Source organism: Seriola dumerili, unplaced genomic scaffold, assembly GCF_002260705.1.
Source record: "Seriola dumerili isolate Sdu_G_001 unplaced genomic scaffold, Sdu_1.0 BDQW01000003.1, whole genome shotgun sequence".
NCBI classification, from domain to species: Eukaryota; Metazoa; Chordata; class Actinopteri; order Carangiformes; family Carangidae; genus Seriola; species Seriola dumerili.
Window position 1 is genome coordinate 12,249,423 of NW_019174258.1, and position 19,400 is coordinate 12,268,822.

General features: G+C 40.7%; 1 protein-coding gene across 1 annotated transcript in view; it reads right to left on the bottom strand.

Annotated features, from left to right (window-relative positions):
- The window catches only part of itfg1 (integrin alpha FG-GAP repeat containing 1), a 147,496-nt gene that overhangs the window by 67,205 nt on the left and 60,891 nt on the right, over positions 1–19,400 (bottom strand). The window contains exon 10 of the mRNA XM_022745550.1: positions 11,265–11,416. Within this exon, the coding sequence (XP_022601271.1) occupies positions 11,265–11,416 (152 nt within the window). The remainder of the gene's footprint in view (positions 1–11,264; positions 11,417–19,400) is intronic.

Sequence of the window (19,400 nt, forward strand, 5' to 3'; positions counted from 1 at the left end):
TTGCATACACACACAGGCACGGCGAGCAGCCCAGTGGAGGGTGAAGTGTGACATTTAGACCATTTCTCCTGCAATGGGGGGCTCTTATGAAGCCGGGGTGGACCACTGTAACATCAAACACTCACAGCCAGCAGGACTCTCTGTCTCCCTGAGGGCATTGGATGAATAGAGTGTGTGTTTGTGTGTGTGTCTTCCTGTGAATTTGAAGCCTACCTGAGAAAAGAGAGTGGCTGGGCTTCTGGCTGCACTGTCAGACATTCATAGTATATAAAAATTGTTTTGTAGTCTGACGACATCTGCACAGCGGAGTTTGCTTCAAGGAAACGTTGCTTTTGTCATTGTCATCACAGCGGAGGGCTCTAAGATGCTGCAGGAGCTTTGTTTTCCATCGACGTCATTACATTGCTCACTAAATCTAATAAGGTTGGGAAAAAAAGGAAGTTCTGCACTCACACTATGCTGCTTATTTAAAAAATGTTTTTTGGGATGAAGGCGCTGCCGAGCCGAGATCACATTTTGTGCTGATATGGAAATCAAATGTGTGCTTTGTTTACCTAATGATTAGCTGCGGTGGCTGCATGTGGCGCTTTCATCAGTGCTACAGCCCTCAAAGACTTAGCGCCCGAAAGTGCTTCCACTCTGACTCTTTACAATGAGCCAAAACAACTACAACTACCACTGCTTCTCCAGAGAAATGTAGATCATCACATTTGTTTCACTGTTATAAATGAAGACCAGGCTGCTCATCTCCTCTGTGATTGGCTGCCTCACAAAAGCAGCGTCATGCTACCTCCTACAAAAAGATTTATTTGCTTCCAGCTGACAAACAAAAAACCAACAAAAACCATAGCAGCTGTCCTCCCAATACTGACACATTTCTCCGAGACTGGGCATCTAAATCCGTTTCTGAGTGGTGCAATAGGCAGTGTATTTGCAGAATTATGCTTTGTTTTTAATAAAAATGTCCAGTTTTAAAAGATGTTGTTGGGGCTTATTTATGAGAAGTGGTGAAATGACATCATATAGATCTCAGTATTTACTTGTTGCTCCACTGTGTATCTGGCTGCATTAATCTAGTTCTTGAGTGGTTGTTTTCAGGATCACTACACCTAGGATTAAATGATGGGGAATAAGAAAAGTGCAGTACAAATCATTTTGGAAGAGCAAAAGTGGTGCAGTTAAGCCCTGGCCTTGACAAATCTAATTGTGTTAGGAAATTCAAATAACCCAGAACATTTTCATGTAGTCACTATTGTTTTACCATACTCTCAAAAAATGGAAGAGCAAGGAAGAAAAGCAATTATGAGAGAAAGAAAGCAACAAAGACCCATTACACCATTATCTGGGGATTTTTCTGACTTTTAAGGGATTTTGAATTCCATTATTTATCTTCAGACTGTAGAATAAGATTGAATAAGTAGCCTACAATGTTGTATGATGACTTGCTCCTCTGCACACTACAGTCAGATTACAGCTGACTGGAACCTCAGAGGTGAGGTTTTCATGCATTTAGGGAGCTCTCCTCCCCGTCTCCCGGCAGCATTTTCCAGACATTACAATATTTCACATAACCTTGGCAACACAAACGTATTTTCTCCCCATCTCGCTCTCTCTCTCTCTCTCTATCTCTCTCCGGCACGCATATACTGAACATACACGGTCCGTCTCATGCTCAAACCCTCAGAGAGCCCTAAAACCTTAACAAGGAAGATTTAATTAATTTTCAAAGTAAATGGGTGAGCAAAGAAGGGGCTATTATCTTTATGCTGAACGGCGGCAGTTGTGTGTTTCCATGGAGAGAGCATCTCTGGTGGTATTCAGGGAAACACTACGGCTTTGATGTACAAAATGAGGGAGAGAGAATGAGCGAGACCAAGGGAATGTGCACAAGCTGATTGTTCTCTGTATCCGTACAATGAGAGAGCAGGCAGATGGTCAGTACTTATGCTCAAAGATTTTCCAAATTCTAGGTTACAAGATTTTTTTTGCCACATTTTAAGTATAATGGTGATTCATTATAGGAACCCTCAAACAAAGAGCTTTTGTTGAAGCATATTGCACTATTGGATCCATTGTGTTACTTGGAAATTCTCATGACTATATGAGAGAGAAATCATTTTCAGCATAGCAGATATACCATGCGCCAGCAGAAAATGATCATTTATCCAGACATCTGCCATAAAAAAAGTTGTGTTAAACAGCAAAAGCTTCTTCTAGAGTCACGATTTTGCACAGATGGTGCAGGGAGAAATCCACAAGAGACAGAAATACCAATCTCTCAACCAGTAGCCTCATAGACTTTCCAGAAATCACTTTTGCTCACACCAGAAACTCAGTTTTTTTCTTACTGCAGGTGTCCTCTCCAGCAACAGTCACAACCTGTTGTTCATATGTGTGTCTGAAAGCCTAGAGGTGGACTTAAGGGTCTGAGATCAGAATTTTTCCTTTGAAATCAGCTGGTCAGAGCTAAAAGAGCAGGGGGAGGCAGTTAGTGCAGTTAACTGCTGCTCATACCACACTCTTCACTTCAATACAAACACCAAACTAAAACACTTCACACACTTTATTATCAGAGAAGAGTGTAGCACAGTTACAAGTGCAACAGCACAGCACAGTCGGAGAGTTGACTGAAGTAAAAATCCCCACACCTGCACACATACGAATGCCCTTTAACTACTGACACAAGCAAACAAATCATGAGGATACCTGTGGACCTCACCACCTACACACACACACACACACACACACACACACACACACACACACACACACACACACACACACACACACACACACACACACACACACACACACACACAGTGTGGGTGGTCAGGTACAAAATACCTCATAGAAGGTGCATCTCTGTAAAGAGCACAGCACACAAACTCAACACTTTAATCTATAAAGAAACAGAGACTGTATCATGCTTGGTGTACTCTAATGGTATTTGAGCAGGTGGGAAAAAATGTAGCTATGCTGTCTGCCACCTGTTTAAAATATTTCAGGCAAAGGGTCCAAAACTCTTTCCAGGCCGAGGTTTCTAGTGTTGTTAAACTAGAACAGAGGTGAGGAAGCTTCAAAAAGCCAGACACAGACATCAGGAGACTCAGTCTAACAAAAATGTACCGAAATACTTCAGTCACAACATATCTGCCTGTCACTTTTGGGAAAAGACTAATCAGTATGGTTTGAACGGAAACATATTTGTATTTGTTTGACCAGGATTTTTAACCAGGATCTTTCATTTTATAGGGAAAAAATAGTGGCTAGTGAAAACAATTCCATCTGAGTCTATATGAGCGAGACTTATTAAATTAATTTAGTGATACCTGGATCAGTTTTTTTAACCAGCCAGTATACTTCGTAAAATGTTGTATACTTTAACTTTATTGACACATTTTGCCTTGAACACACTGAAGCCAGTAGGGAGATTTAACTTAATATTGGTTTCCACCTTGATAAACCACTGGAATGGAATATATAAATCACATTGTGATTTGCATTAATGAATGATATGTTTGGTCAGTGATCCAGGTGTAACCACATGACTGTCTATAGTAAACAGAGAGATAATACAATGAAAGAGCTAACAAAAATATCACTGACACCCCACTTCCTCTAAACCCAAAGAATCATATTCCCTGGCAATATTAAAGCTGCAAAATATTGAGAAAAAAAAAACTGCACTAGAGTATGTTATACATTATTAATTACTTTTAATTATTCAGCCCTTAAGAGACAAGAAGGCAGTCCTGGAAAAAGTAAGACAAGCATTAAAATAATGAATTATTCTTTCCAAAATGAAACATGTAGATGACAAATATCTATTGCAGCCACCGGTAGCTGCATTATATATACCAGGAAAATGCACTGATTCAGAAAGAGCAGTCTTATTATTTCAATATTTTAGCTGCTTGATAAGGAGTCACATAAGGAGACAACACACACTAATTTCTGGATCCTTCAAAATGAATCAGTTCTTGCTGCTGGTGCGTAACCGTGATTCCTCTGACGGAGCTTGTCATTGCCATGCCATGTTGGTGCTCACCGACTCATGCGCTTTGAAAATTGTCAGTTTCATAGGGTTTCATATGTTGAGAGTGACAGGACAGGTAAGGTTGAAGAATTGCTTGGAAACTGGTTGCTACATGCTGGTGGCAAACAGCTTCTAAGGCGAAACCCTGAGGCAATAGCAACAAATCCACCTTTTGCAGGAAGTGGAAATGATTCTATTTGAATATAAAATTAAGGAATACTTTTTGTATGTATTATGAAGAATAAGTCTCATTGTCTCACACTGACAATGAGTCATCTTTCTTCATGTGAGTGTTTATATACTGCAGATTTCCTCAGAAATGAACAGTGCGTGTGAGTTGAAGGGTGTTAAACCATCGTCTTTGTGTGCAAGTGCCTGAGTGGGCAATGATGTAGCTATGGCTCATTGTAATCTGTTGGTCTCATCTGACCTGTGTTCATCTGCTGAGGTTAAAGGTCACTGAGAATGATGACAGCTTTGGCTTTCCACAAGCCTCAGATCTGGAGGAGTGTTGATCTGGCTGAGAGCGAGGCTGCCTGGAAGGTGATCTGACTGCTGTTTTCAATGGCTTGAGAAACACATGCTGATGTGTGATTAGAAACATGCACACACGTAATTATATTCGAGTCACTGGAGGCAGATAACACATTAAAGTTGACCTATGGCCCTTTTAATCAGTGTATGGATGTGATATAGTGAAGTGGGAAAAAACATGATTACTGCTGAGGATAATCCCATTCTATAAGGGATGATGGCTAACACATACAACCCTATACCCCACACACACACACACAGTACATACCAGCAATGTCATTGTGACCCGTCATGTTATTCCTAGAAAATACTGTATGTATCTACAGGTCACCGTAGCAGCAGGCGGTAAATACTTCCCTATTACAACCGTATGTCTTATGTCATCTGCAGCTTTGACACTTCTCAAAGCCTCTTACTGTCAGCATGAATGCTGATGATGGTACAGTGAAAAGAAAGTATTATACCTTCGGAGGGAAGCAGAGAAAAGAAAGAGAAGCTGTAATAGGTTTTGATTGCATCTGGCTTCACTTTACATGTTGATGTACTTGGTTTGACACTGTGCTCTGCAGCAACATTTATCTATTTATTCGTGGCTACATTAAGGTAGAATGTACTGTGCCACTATGTTTCTTTGTGTCCACAAAGGTCTCTCGCAGTTTGTGGAAAATGTATCTGACGGTCTGAAGGTAAAAACTGGGAAACTGTTTTTTGATTTTCCTGAAAAATATTCATTGACTACATTGAGACCATTTGCCTCAAGCTTGTTCCTGGCACTTGGTGATATTAGCAAATATCCAAATGAAACCAACTCTGTATAATATGACTGCATTGTCACAATAAGTACTAGGTTGATTACTTCCTTAATTAGGTATTGCTGCAACTTGCTGATTGTGGCAGGGGAATTCATCCAAACCACATTCTGTTATTACAGCTGTACACGTGCACATCCATTGTTAAACCTAAAACACCGGTCTATACATATCCCTAACATTAATATGGGTTGAAGTTCCATCTTGGTGTATTATTATTATTATTATTATTATTATAATATTATATTATTATATTTTTGTTTTTTTCAATGACCATCTTTTCCTTGTGAGCTGTTACTCATCATCCAGTGGAGGTGACGTGGAGGATGAGGAGATCAGACAGGTGATTCATGTTCTATTTCTCTCTAAACACAGCACAGCAGTAACACTAATAAACTCAATTGATCATTTAAATCAAACCATAGTGGTAATTGTGATGTAAATGTTTAAATTTCCTTGGCTATTCAATTATTGAATACAAATGGCTTGAATAGCAACTGTAATGCCTGATGCCACTGCTGCATAATTCCAGTTAATTGAATAGTTGGGGATAATTGTATATAATTATAATTGTACTGTTGATAAATGTTTTGTAGAAACTAACTGTGAGTAATAACAAAGAAAAAGAAGTATTTAACTATATGGTGTTATTGTGATTGCAAATGGTGCATAAATGCAGCCTTTCAGTGAAGGACAATTCAGAAGCTTTGTTGATGTCAAATGTTCAAAGAAGCACATGAATACTCAGACATCTGTGCAGTCTCTGTTTTGCCTGGAGAGAGTTAAAAATCTGGTGCATACATAGTATATGCCGTGCAGGGCCATGCCATGCTGTGTCATCTGCACCTGAAAGAACTACATCTTATCATCAGGCTTCATGCAGAAGGCTTCTCGCACTGATGCTTCACACTGCCATTCTCTTTCCAAGTCTGTATCTCTTTCACTTTCACTGTGTCACCGCTCGTCTCCTCAAGATCCCAAATGCTTGTTTATCTGCATACACGGAAACACCTATAGGGTCTCGTTCCAGCAGGGAGCAACAGCCTTATATTCTTTGTTGTGATTTAACAATGTTCGCCTGTGTGAGCATGTGTGTGCGAAACCGAGCAAGAGAGAGACAGAGAGAGTGTCTGGAGGCGCCGTCTGTCCTGTGACCTGGATATAATGTGGACCCTGAGGAGTGTAGTTTTAGAAGCTGTCGATGGACATCACACACAACACAAATATGAACACATAAATACACATGGACACAAGACACACACACACACACGCCCTACATCTGTCCTGCAGTTCCTAAGGACTGTTTCCAAACAGCCGTAAATATCCTCCTAATGTGACTATTAAGCAGACTGTTTTTACAAGAACAGTGTAGCAGCTTTATAGTTTCAAGTCACTTCAGATTCATTCTATATCTATAGTGCTACTGCCTGTTGCTGACTGACAACATCCTACAGTGAGTATGCCTGCAGTACAGTTACACCACAACAATGGCAATTAAACTGGGTAATATGAGTGGCGGTAACAACCTATGCACCACTTTCAGCAATTTAAACTTCAACTTCAGTCAACTGAAATTGCAACTTTAGTACACACGCTCCAAAGAAAACTGATAATCTATACGACAAAACTGACACAAGCAACTTTCAAAGACGGAGAACACTGCAGAATGACAGGCAACTGAAGAGCCATGAACATGTGACTCTTTTACTTTAGGACAGGTGGGTCCCTCCATCATCTACTGGATACACTGTCTTTATCTCTAACTTATGTTGGCACCTGAAATTATGGGGCTTAAGTCTGGGCTTTGGCTGGGCCACTCAAGGGCAGTCAGAGACTTGTCAGAGACACTCCATGTTGTCTTGGCTGTGTGCTTCAGGTCACTGTCGTGCTGAAAGGTGAACCATCGCCCCACTCTCAGGTCGAGTGCACTCTGGAGCCTCTCTGTATTTGGCTGCATTTATCAGTTACTCAATTGTGACCAGTCTCCCTGCAGCTGAGAAGCCCCCCACAGCATGATGCTGCCACAAACATGCTTCACTGCAGGGATTTCTTTTAGCCGGTTGATGAGCAGTGTCTCTAGTTTGCAGACAGTTTATTCTGCTTAGAAAGTTGAATTCTTGTCTCATTACACCAGAGAATCTTTTGCATCAAGCTCTGAGTCCTTTAAATGGCGCTTTGCAAAGTCCAAGCGGGCTGTCCATCTAGCTGCTCTATGATAAAGGCCTGATTGATGGAGTGCTGCTGAGGTGGTCGACCCAGCAGGTTCTCCCTTCTCTACAGAGGACTTCTGATGCTCTGTTAGAGTGACTGGTGGGTTCTTGGTCACCTCCGTGACCAAGGCCCTTCTTGCCCAGCTGCTCAGTATGGCCGGATGCCCAAATCTAGGAAGAGTCCTGGGGTTGCAAACTTCTTCCGTTTCACAATTATTGAGGTCATTGTGCACCTGAACACTCAAAGCTTTAGAAACAGTTTTATACCCTTTCCCTGATGTATCAATGGCAATTATATCCATTTAAAATCAGATGTATAACATAACGTGCAAAAAGGTCAAGGTGTCTGAAAAACCTTCTGAAGCTGCTGTATGTAGTATATTGTTACACCTTCAAAAAAAGGCAGCCCAGTGCATATATGACCTTCAAGCAGTTGTAAGATCTTGTACAGTAAGAAGGAAAACAAGTAGGGCAATCAAAATACAGATATTTCCTTCTGAGGTAATACAACCAAATCACTAGTTTTGCCAAAGCTGTGCCTTTGAAAATGGAGCTGTATTAGAATATGACTTCACGTGTTCTTAAAGCTGGGGTGGGCACTCATCAATGTCCATGTCCCTTGAGATAGATACGCGTCAGAATCGGTGCAGCGTTTTAGAGATGGAGAAAACTTGTACTTCTAACGCTAACTCCATTTTCCTGTAATATCAAATGTGTTGTAGTGGATGGTTGTGTAGATAGATTTACCATGAAAGCAGGCAACGAGTAGCTGCGTTTAATGTTGCTAATAGTTTAGCCTTCTGCTAATCATAGCCAAAGGCTCTTTGCTTTGTCTGAGTTGTGTTGCGTGCGTGTATGAAGCACATACATGTGCCCGCGAGAGCTGCGGGAGGGTGGCTGTATTTTCAAATTCTGGTGTCTTTTTTTTTTCTTTTTCTTTCTAGACTTCAGCCTATCCCAGCTCTAAATGACCTCCCAACTCTCTATTTATTCCTTCTGCTCCCTCCATCTGTTCATTGTTCCACTGATTCCACCCGATTACTCTCATCTCACACCCTCTCTCCTTTCGTCTTCCTATTTTGAATACTTAAAAAGGCATTTGTTTTGCTGGGAGGAGGAGTGACACAGTCTAGCAGGACTTTTATCTGAAAGGGAGCTATAAATAACCAGTTGGAAGGACGAAGGAGAGGAGATGGAGGAGAGAGTGAAAGAAGGAGAGGGATGGAGAGGGAATGGGACTTAAAGTAAACCAGCTATGGGCTGCACAAATATTTGGTAAGCAGAGAGCATGTGGTTAGAAGGAAATCAAAGACAAAATGAAGCCCACTGCAGGACGGACTGCAGAGCGCTGCTGAATCCAAAGTCGACAAGAGGCATTTAATGAAATGTCTTAACAAAAACAAAAACAAGCACATCTCATCACTCAAACATGACCTCTGAAACCTTGTGCGTTCACTAAAAAGAAGCAATGCACATCGGCATGACCATGACCTTATACATTGACTTGTAGGAGCACAACAAAGAAGTTCCCAGTCAAACCGCTGATACCATTTGGAGGGTACGTACGTTGCTCTGGTGCACATCGGTGGTAGTTAAGAGGTCTAGATGTACTGCTTCAGGGATTCAAAACAGAAAGCATCTAAAGAGACTGCTCTGACCTTTAAACCATCCTTCTTTCCCATCACCCTGACCTCCTTTCATCTCTCCATTCCTTCTCCCTCCATCCTCCTCCTTCCTACATATGCTGATGATGTGATTTTAAATGTTACTACTGGAGTCAGTTTTTATGCGGAAGGAGTTCCGCAATAACCATGGCCAAGTACAGGATTACAATGCTCAGGCTTAAAATGAGAAGCAAATGGAGGAAAGGGAGGGAATAAAGAGAGAAGCTATAGCTTGTATGATTAGAGCTGGTGAGACAGAAGTCATTTCTAGATGAGGGTGACCACAAAGAGTTAAGCCTTACCGACTTACTAGTGATTATTGAGCCTGGAGAAGAGAGCATGGTTCAAATGTATGTATGTGTGTATGTGTGTGTGTAAGTCTTTTGAAGCTGTTCATCAACACTTACTATTTCTGACAGAACAAGCACTCAGACACTCTAAAGAAGACGCACGCGTACACGCACGCACGCACGCACGCACGCACGCACGCACGCACGCACGCACGCACGCACGCACACACACATGCAACAATCAGTATGCATAGACAGTCACAGCCCTGACCCTTTCAGATATCTTATCTTCATCTCTGGGGCCAGATAATCCACACAGGTCCTCCAACACACACAAAAACACACAAAAACACACACACACACACACACACATATTTCCAAGTGTCCATGGTGCTTATGTCCTGGCACATGCTGTAATGATTTTTAAAGGGCTGGCTTATCAGTTGTCATGTCTGTAAACTGAAGAACACACTCACCTTAGCTGTCTTCTCTCCCAGTCAGTGCTCTAGCAGACTGGATGGTAATCTCTTCTTTATTATACTACAATGTCACAGATTCTGACTGCCCAGTGCAAATCATTTTAAATCTACATATTCTGCAGCTAAGGACAGTGTCATTAATGTCAAACTGTCAGCAATCACATTAATTTATGTCTAATTTATGCCTCAGCTAATATCTTATGATTTATTAATGAGAAGATTTAATTAATCTACCTTTGAAAACTACTGCTATTCCGTCAGTATGAGGATGAGAGTTGTTCTTCAAGGATTATTTTTAAACACATGATACAAGTCAAATTATTTTGTGTGTATCAGCATTAACATGTGTAGGCCAAATAGGATGTATTCTTTTAAATCATTATATTTCTTTATGCTACTTTGTTTTATTACTGCCCAGTCAGTATATCAATGGGGCAACTGTTTGTAATGGAGACCATTTTTTTTTCCCCAGCATGAGAACGTGTCATTGCAAGTACAGTAATTTCACAGTAATTTAATGAGTAAATTCATCCCCCATGTGCCATCTTTGAAAAAAATAAACATTCCTAGTGTTGAAAGCTAAACAGATTTGCATAAGCCATTTAAGTATGCATCTTGAGTTATTAGGTTCCGATCAATTCAATTTTGTGTTTCTGCGGGAATACTATAGTTAGTATAATCTCATCAAAATGGGTAATGTTACGTGACAAACTCAAATGTAGGTTACAAAATGAAGCAAGTGTTTGTGAGAATTGAGAGAACATGGATTTGCATGAAATCTGTGATTATTAGTTTCCTGAAACTGGAGTAATAACAATGCAAATCCTGTTTGTATGTCACTGTGTGCTACATGTGCAGGCCCTGGACCTGCACATGCTGACACCGTGTGCCTCTGCAGCGATGGCTCATCAAGTGAGGCATAGTGCTGAAATGATTAGTTGGAGTGGGGTTCAGAGACCTACTTGACTGGATTCCAGGGGATCATTTGCCAAATAAGGATTAGTTTAAATTCAGCAATATCTCATTTATTTACTAGACATTATCTTAAATAAGGGTCTTAGAGGAACACCAACACTTGTGTATGAGTATAGTCCAAAATGATTACGATAATAACAAAAACATTATCTACAAATGTCGCCCTTACACAAGTACTTTTTCTTCAAGACACCACACCAACAAACATGACCCCATTTGAAGACTCCTGTGGAGCTTAGGTGAGAGTGTGTGTATTTTTCCCCCTACCTGCCGCTGCTGTTGCGGAGGACAACCAGGGCATCAGGGAAGCCGTCCAGGTTGTAGTCCCCGAGGTGAAGAGCCAGGGGTTGGCTGGGTGTCCCTGGCACAAAGCTCCAAACTGTTTCCCTCCGCTGGAAATCTGACAGCACTGGTACCCACTGCAACAACATCCCAAAACAATTACTCATCAATCAGAATTAACCAGCACAACACTTGACACAATAACAGGGAAAATAGAGGACAGGAGAAGAGTGAAGGATAAAAGAGACAGTGGATGATAATAACCTAAATGCAGTGTCAAAAAATCATTTAGTTTCATTCTAGTCTTAAACCTTCTTCTACTGAATGTTCAGAATCATGTTGTTCGTACTTCTTTAGAAATTAGTATCAAAGTTCTGAAATGGAACAAGGTGAAAATAAGGTGCATCACTTCATTAGTACAAAGAAAAAGTCAAGTAATAAATGAAATTACTTTTTATTTTTGCAGATTCTCAGATAACAAAGTCAATTTGAGGGCCAATAAACTTGTTGAGATGTGTTTGTGCTTGATCATACTGTTGTCACAATGTCTTTTTTTTTTTTTTACACTGGCACAGTAATACAGTCATTTCTGGGTAGTTAGATTCAAACACTACAAAATAAAAACAAATACTAAATGCAATGTACAACATATAACAACATATAATCCCATATTCATCATTTCTGTATTCAAGCAATTTAAGTTTTGAAGTGCTACTTGAAGTGTTGATTTATTCACCAATGTTAGAAACCTACTACTAACTCTTTGTTGAATAAAAACTGGTCAGGGTGTTGGAAGGAATGGAATGAAAATACCCAGCCACAGGTAAACTGTTCAGGTAAAGACATCAAGGCAATAATGCAGTCAGAATGAAGCTCAAACCTACATGTTAATAAGGTAAGAAGAACTTTTTACCGTGCCACTTGCACTGCAACACAAACACGGATCAAATTGCTAACAGTGCAGCATGGTGCTCATACACCTACAGTATGTACAGTAAACCAACATAATGGATTTTTTTACCAAGATGACAAACTAAAAGAGAGTCATTTCAAACTCATAACAAATGCTTGCCTATATTTAAATGTTTTCATGTAATCCAAATGTACAAACTTACCCCTTTCAGGGCATTTAATGCTGCTCCTTGATGATCTCATGTTGGTAAGTTTAAGGATTCTCTTTGAAACTGAAACACTGCAGTCAAAATCAAACCTAAATTGTCCACCCAAAAGCAATTATTTGTAGTCTTTGAACTTACCAGCAACAACACTTTTCACAATTACGTTTAAAAAAGCATTTACTTGAGAAGTAAAATGCAAATCACATTAATTGCTGGGATTTACTTGTAAATCCTCAATTTAGCAACTCCTCTCCTTGGTGTGAAGTACCGCCACAAAGCAAAGCCAAATAAATCACCAAAATATGACTTAACTAATGAGAACTAAAGAAAAGATAATCAAAGAAACCAGTCTAAATTTGATGTATAACGGCAACAAATTACAGCTTCATTATAAATAGACACTATGCCTATTAATAAACTACACGATGCTACTCTCTTTACACATCAAATACAGATAGTGAAGAAGCTCTCCCACTCTGTTAACCAAACACAAATAAGGCTTTGTTCCTTCATCTTGACAATTCAAATGTTGAGGTAATAGGGCCCTCGAGGGGGTCTTGTTCTAAAGTTACTACCAACTGATGTTTACAGTGGGAAACAGTCAAACTACACTCAGTAAACAACATAAAAACAAACTACACTGTGAAGACAGTGCTTTAAAGAACCTCACTCAGACCATTATCACCTCACTTAATATGAATACTCTTTCACTTAGCATTTCTCAAGTACACTTGCACTAGTTAAAGCCTTGACTCTCCATTTTAGTCTAGTCTCCTGCACTCTGTCTTCCTGCAATTCCTCCAAACTCTGGTGACTGGAGCTGGAAAATAAGAGCTATTACTTTTCATTTTGCAGAGGAAAGATTTATTGTAACTGCCCATATATTCCCAGTAAATTCATTTTAATGGAGTTTCAACCAGTGACAGACATACTCGTCTCTCTGCTTTCATTAATGTCATTTGTTTGAATTGTTAGCCAGGACTCCTGTGAATTACACATAATATAAGAGAGGGAGGTGTTGCAAGGAGGGAGAGACTATGATTGTCTCTTATTCACACTAACGCCATCATGAGAGGCAAATCCTGAGTAGCATGTATCACCATTCAGTACAGTATCTGGCTGGTGCACTATGTGAACCAAATACTTAGTCTTCATTAGTCTAATGGAATCAAATTATAGTTTGGTCCTGCACATGTAGAATGTAAAATCTCATGGGGAGTGGCATCCCTTATTTCTCAAGATAGGAGGTGGCACCTAGTACCTCTACCTGCTGCTGCTGAACAGCCGTAAAAACAGGACCACAAGGTGACTGCCTGTAACAGGAGGTGTAGCCCTCGGCTGAGTTTATTCCTAGTCTTGTTAGTCTCTAAATCTAGCTAGCTGGCAACAGCGCAGGTTGTAAATGCCCCCTTAATAGAAACTGTTGCCGCCAATTCATTTTGAAAGAGCAACAACCAATAGGGAAACTTAAACTCACCTAACCTATGGTAGAAATATGATCACTCAACAACAATCACCCACTCAGTCAGTCAGTCACAGGCATTTGCAATTATATGGCTGGTCCTGCTGTTGCGTTCCAGCCAAAAATATATTTTGAGACTCAAAACTGAACTAAACTACCAGTGTAGATCCCTAGTGTGTGTGTGTGTGTGTGTGTGTGTGTGTGTGTGTGTGTGTGTTTGTGTCTCATAGAGAGGCGCATGGCCAGATGCTGGAGGTTTGAACTATTCATGAATGTTAAACAGAGCGAGCAGGTGCAGGGGAGAGTCACCAGAGAGACACTCACCAGAAATGCTACTAATAGCTCTTAATATGACCAGCATGTCTGAGAAAGACAACCAAGGCCTATCACCAATTAGTGTGAAATTCATCGTGTCGTGATGTCACTGATGTAAGTTACCTCAAAACCAGCTGTGCACACTATGTCAACATTGCACAATGTGCCAATAGGAGGGGGGCCCTTTTGCCCTCTGGGGTCCCAAACATTTGCCTGGTCTGCCAGGTGCACCTTTGTTTATATCCAATTTAGCCTTCACAAAACCCTTTTCTGTTTGATTTTGAAAGGCGGTATCTTTTGATATTACATTACAATAAAAAATATAAAAATCTATTTTAATCAAACTCTAACCTTCCTTTCCATTTATGACCTCATACAGAAATAGTGAAGTTTAGGTGGTAAGGTTTGGACTGGGAGTCTGATGGACAGACTCAGTGTAAGCAGCGGGCAATGATAGTTATTATGCTTCTCTACATACAGATGGTGTCATAAAACCAGTTGAGTGATAAAGACCCAGGTTGAATATTTTTCAGAGGATAAGAATGAACTTGGAGCTTTAATGCAGCGCTGCGCAGTCAAGCTCTCATTAAATGACTGTTGAGTGATGTTGCAATGTGATTTGAAAGGCTGACTGCCTGCCATATGGGCGTAAAACATGGCTGTGATTACTTCTATTCACAGTGGATGGGAGTGCTGGAAATGACCACTGTGCTGTGGCTGGCAGAGAGAAGTGAGGAGGGGGAGACCTGAGACCCTGCTGCCAGCCCATTTGTGGCCAGTAAACACAATGCTAGACGCTGACACACAGAAACCTTCACATTTGTACAAACTGACAGAAGTGGAACCATTTTCAACTTGCTGAAAAAATGCCAGGGACAAACATGACAAAGACATGGAAGTAGTTTGTATGACTGACAGCTCAATCCCTGCGTTACAATCCAAATGACCTTTGGCTTCAATCCAAAATCCACTACCTATTGAATATAAAAAGCAATACATAAGAATACACACATTCAAGGTGTGCTACTATGAACGGGAAAAGATGTTGTATTAACTACACATTAGTTCCCATGTCAGCAGTTACTCTCACAGAGCAGGTGGTCATGTTTTCAGATACCAGCTACATCTTCAATCTTTTTTGCTCTTTAGTCTGCAAGGCAAATTAATCCACTGGTGAGTTATCTTTTACGCTGGAGTCCTTTGGTCTGTGCTCAGCGCTGCCATGACATTCTCTCTCAGGACAGAGTGAGGCCTTTGCTGGCCGCCAGCCTTATCAGCAGACCACTGTGCTGGTGTTTACCCTGAGGCAATCAGTGTACTGTCTGCTGCTCTTTTTTTCTAATGTTGATTAGAGGAAGAGAGAGGAAGAGCACGGAGAATACCAACAGCATCTCGTCAACACTGTGAAAAAACGCAGACACGCAAACACACTGTCGTGCATTGGGTTTAAGAGGTTCATTTGTAGGTTCCGTGATGGCAAGATAGCTGCTGATAAAATTAGAGATGCCATCTTTAGTCTCTAATTAATGTTCATCCCTTAAACACAGCATGGGAGAAGAGCAGAGGTACAGGGAAAAGGATGATGAAAGTAAAATAAAGAAGCACAGACTGGAATGATGATATCAAAACTATACATGCACACCTGCGCACATGCATGCACTCACTCAGACATATAGAAGAGAGATGCTTAATCAAGCAGGAGCCCGAGATTAAGCCTGAAACTGAAGTAATGCATTATCACATCTGCCTCGCTATAATTGATACATTATACTGTTTCCTACATTACCTAATGACAATGATATGTGATAATCATATTGTGTGAACATATGGCAGAACAAAAGCACATGATGAAAGATGGTAAATTAGCAGACACCTAACACAAAGCGCAGTGGTAAGGGTGGAAGTCAAAAGATCAGTCTTTTCCAATCAAGCGGAGGGGGAAAAACAGTCATGTGCAGCATTTTCCCTCAGCTGGATCAGACAGTGTTTACCCTGCGTTTTGTTTTTATTGCTCAGCAGTATTGTGTGGGAAATCATATGGGCGTTACAGAGGATATTAAATATATTAGATATTAAATTCTAATCTGATCAAATCATTTTTTTTATTTGAGAAGCTGCAATGAATAACCAACCTGACATAGGAACTCCTTAAATAAATCATGAAGCAGTTACTCCTTCCTTACTCCAGAAGTTTTGAAATTTAATCACTAAATTTAGCCGAGTGTTTGACCAATATCAAGTGTGTGTCTATATGGATTAATCTGTGGCCCAGTGTCCTGCTAGTCAAAAAGAGTGCTCCTAAGTCAGTATAACTCCACCCTGACGTTCGCTTGTTCAAATGTCAACATATTAACATATTGAGAAACAAATTGAGTGTGAGTGTGTGTGTGTGTGTGTGTAGGTGTGTTAGCGCAGAGATCCAAATGACCTAGTTAATGGAAATGAAGACAATGATGGGATTTGTGCTCGTGAGGTAATCTGATACCTTAAATGGCAGTGAAGAGAAGGATCCCGCATACAAATGGCTTTTTACTGAACAGCGGGAAAACACAGACCATGTGTGCAGACAGCTTATTGTGGCACATGCTCGCATGCACACACAACCACACACGCACACACAACCACACACGCACACACAACCACACACGCACACACACGCGCGTGCACACACACACACACACGCACACGCATGCACAAAACATGGAAGCGTGCATATAAAAACACACATACAGACCAGAAGGGGCACAAACACAAACCCCCTCAACATAAAATCGCTCTCCTGGCTTCACTGACGACTAAAGCGAAAAAAGCGACGGTATGCTCAGAGACTCCCATTGATTCAACTTGGTGGAGAGAGCTCCCGCTTCATTAGGCCAAGAAATTAAAATGTGGGCGGCCTGCGGTTGAGGTGGGAGGTGGTGGTGGGGTTTATGGGGTGATGAGGGGAGGTGCTGTAACATCAACAGACAACAAGCCTGTCCAAGGCAATAAAATAAAGGGGGAAAAAAAAATCAGGCGTGTAATGAAGCAATAGCTTTTTATGATCCCAGTGATATAATGACTGTAATGCTCATCACATTAGAACTGGCACTGAAAGACAGCATGGGTTTGCACACTGGAGGAGTGGGTGGGAAGAGAAGATGACTTCAATACAGCAAAGTGGAAGGCTGGCTGGTCTTGCTATAATCATGGGCAAAGAATGATCCTGGCTTTGATCTAGATGTATGTTAGCATTTTACGTGATGCAATGTCTGAAATATTCAACACTAAAATAAAGTTTGCAGGCACAGAATTTGTTACTAATTCAGTCAGTATTTTCAATAAGAGTGAATAAGAAGATGAAGTAGTTTTCTGTCAGTATTATCCTAATAAAAAGGCCCAGTGGTACCAGACTTCTTCTTCATAACACACTGGACTTAATGAAATATGATACAAATAGTAACAGGAAATACGACTTCCAAAGATAGGTAGAGAGAGGAAAAAGTGGAAACACTTTGCAGAGAAAGCGGAGATGAATGCAAATGAGGACTGACTTTCAAAATCACACTGAGGTGTTAGTTTGACATTCTACAAAGGATTTGTAAAAGTAGCCAAGTGGGAGAATATAGGAAATATGGGGAATTGATAAAGGATGTTTATTATTTCAACTCTTTTTTAAACTTTTTTTGTGAGAATAAGGACGGTTACATGGCTGCCACCTTCATGCTTAGCTAAGCTAATCCCTTGCCGACTCTATCTTTATATTTAGCATCCACAGTGGTATCAATCTTCTCATCTCATTGTGTATAAGCATCCGTTTCTCCAGTCAAGCTATTTACTGTTTGCTCATCATGTCAAACTTATTGTTAAGAAAGGCATTAAGGTTCACTTCCCCAGATCTCTTATGTGTGAGCAAGCTTGCAACATAACAGTGTGTATGATTACCCTTGTTTGGTCAGTTACATGGACCTCTTAAACCTCATTATGGCTTGCATATAGAAAACACAGGAGGGTTCACAGAGCAGAACTAAAGTAATTACAATGTATTTCTCATACATTTTGTGCTTTTAAGTGAACATAATCTATTCTACTCTTTTCTAACTATGTATGCATTGCAGCTGCAGAGGTGGTCCTTGGCTGTCTACGTGGTTCGTCTAAAGGTTTAAGTGTTGTTACTGCAGAGTGATGATATTACGGCTCACTGTGATGAATTTCCTGCCTGTATTGGTCTTGTTTCCACGTTTCTAACCTTCAAAATGTTTCTGTCCATCGGAATGGAGCCTCTGTCTGTGCTGATGACATCTGCATTGACTAACTATGTGTGTACCAACACGCATTACAATGACATGTCCTTCTCCAAAACACCAAGATACAGATTGTATTTCATTATCAGGTGGAAATAAGGTCGTAGTTTCTCCTGGTAAAAAAGCAGTCCAGAGCCAGAGATGGAGTGAGACCATATGTCTTTGTGTCAGCTGGGCAGGGTAGGGACGTTGCTACCTGCTGTCAGTGTCACCTCTTTGACCACTGACTGACCGGCTGACTGGGATGACTGGGAGGAAGCTGTCTGGCTCACACTGGCTGCCCTTACACTGTCTGGGCAGCAACAGTGGGCAGCTGGCTCAGTCTTCATGGGGGCGGTATGTGTGTTAAGCATGTGTGCATGGTAGGCATTTTCACAAGAGAGCAAATATACACAGAAATGTGCATACAAAAACAAATGTAATTGCAATTCAGAAATATTTATAGACCAGGTCAACTCAATACTATCAGTGTTGCACTTGTTCTTTTTTATTCTTGTTCTCCTATGGAAGTAAGCTTGTTTCCACAGAAGGATATAAAAAAAACCCACCAGACCACATTTATTAAACGAATAATAACAATAATGCACAATAAAAGTGTGTGCGCCATTCTTCCAATGTATTGCGTAAGGCCTATCAGTGACAGTAAGGGCATTAGTTTGTGTACAGCTTCTTTGTTTTTGTCTTCAGACACCAGTCAACATTAGCCAGCACAAAAGAACAGTAACAACATGCTCAAAGCTAATCAGTTATTGACTGTGTCTTTTTGCCAGAGAACTAGGGAATGTGGGCCTGTGGCCAAACAGTGACCATGTGGGGTCAGTCACTCCCTGGTGCTGGAGAAAGCTGCATCGGAACTGTTCTCAGCACCGAGTACCGCTATGGCTGTTTCACAACACACACACAGACTGAACTACTAGAAAATACAGAGAATATTTATAGTATG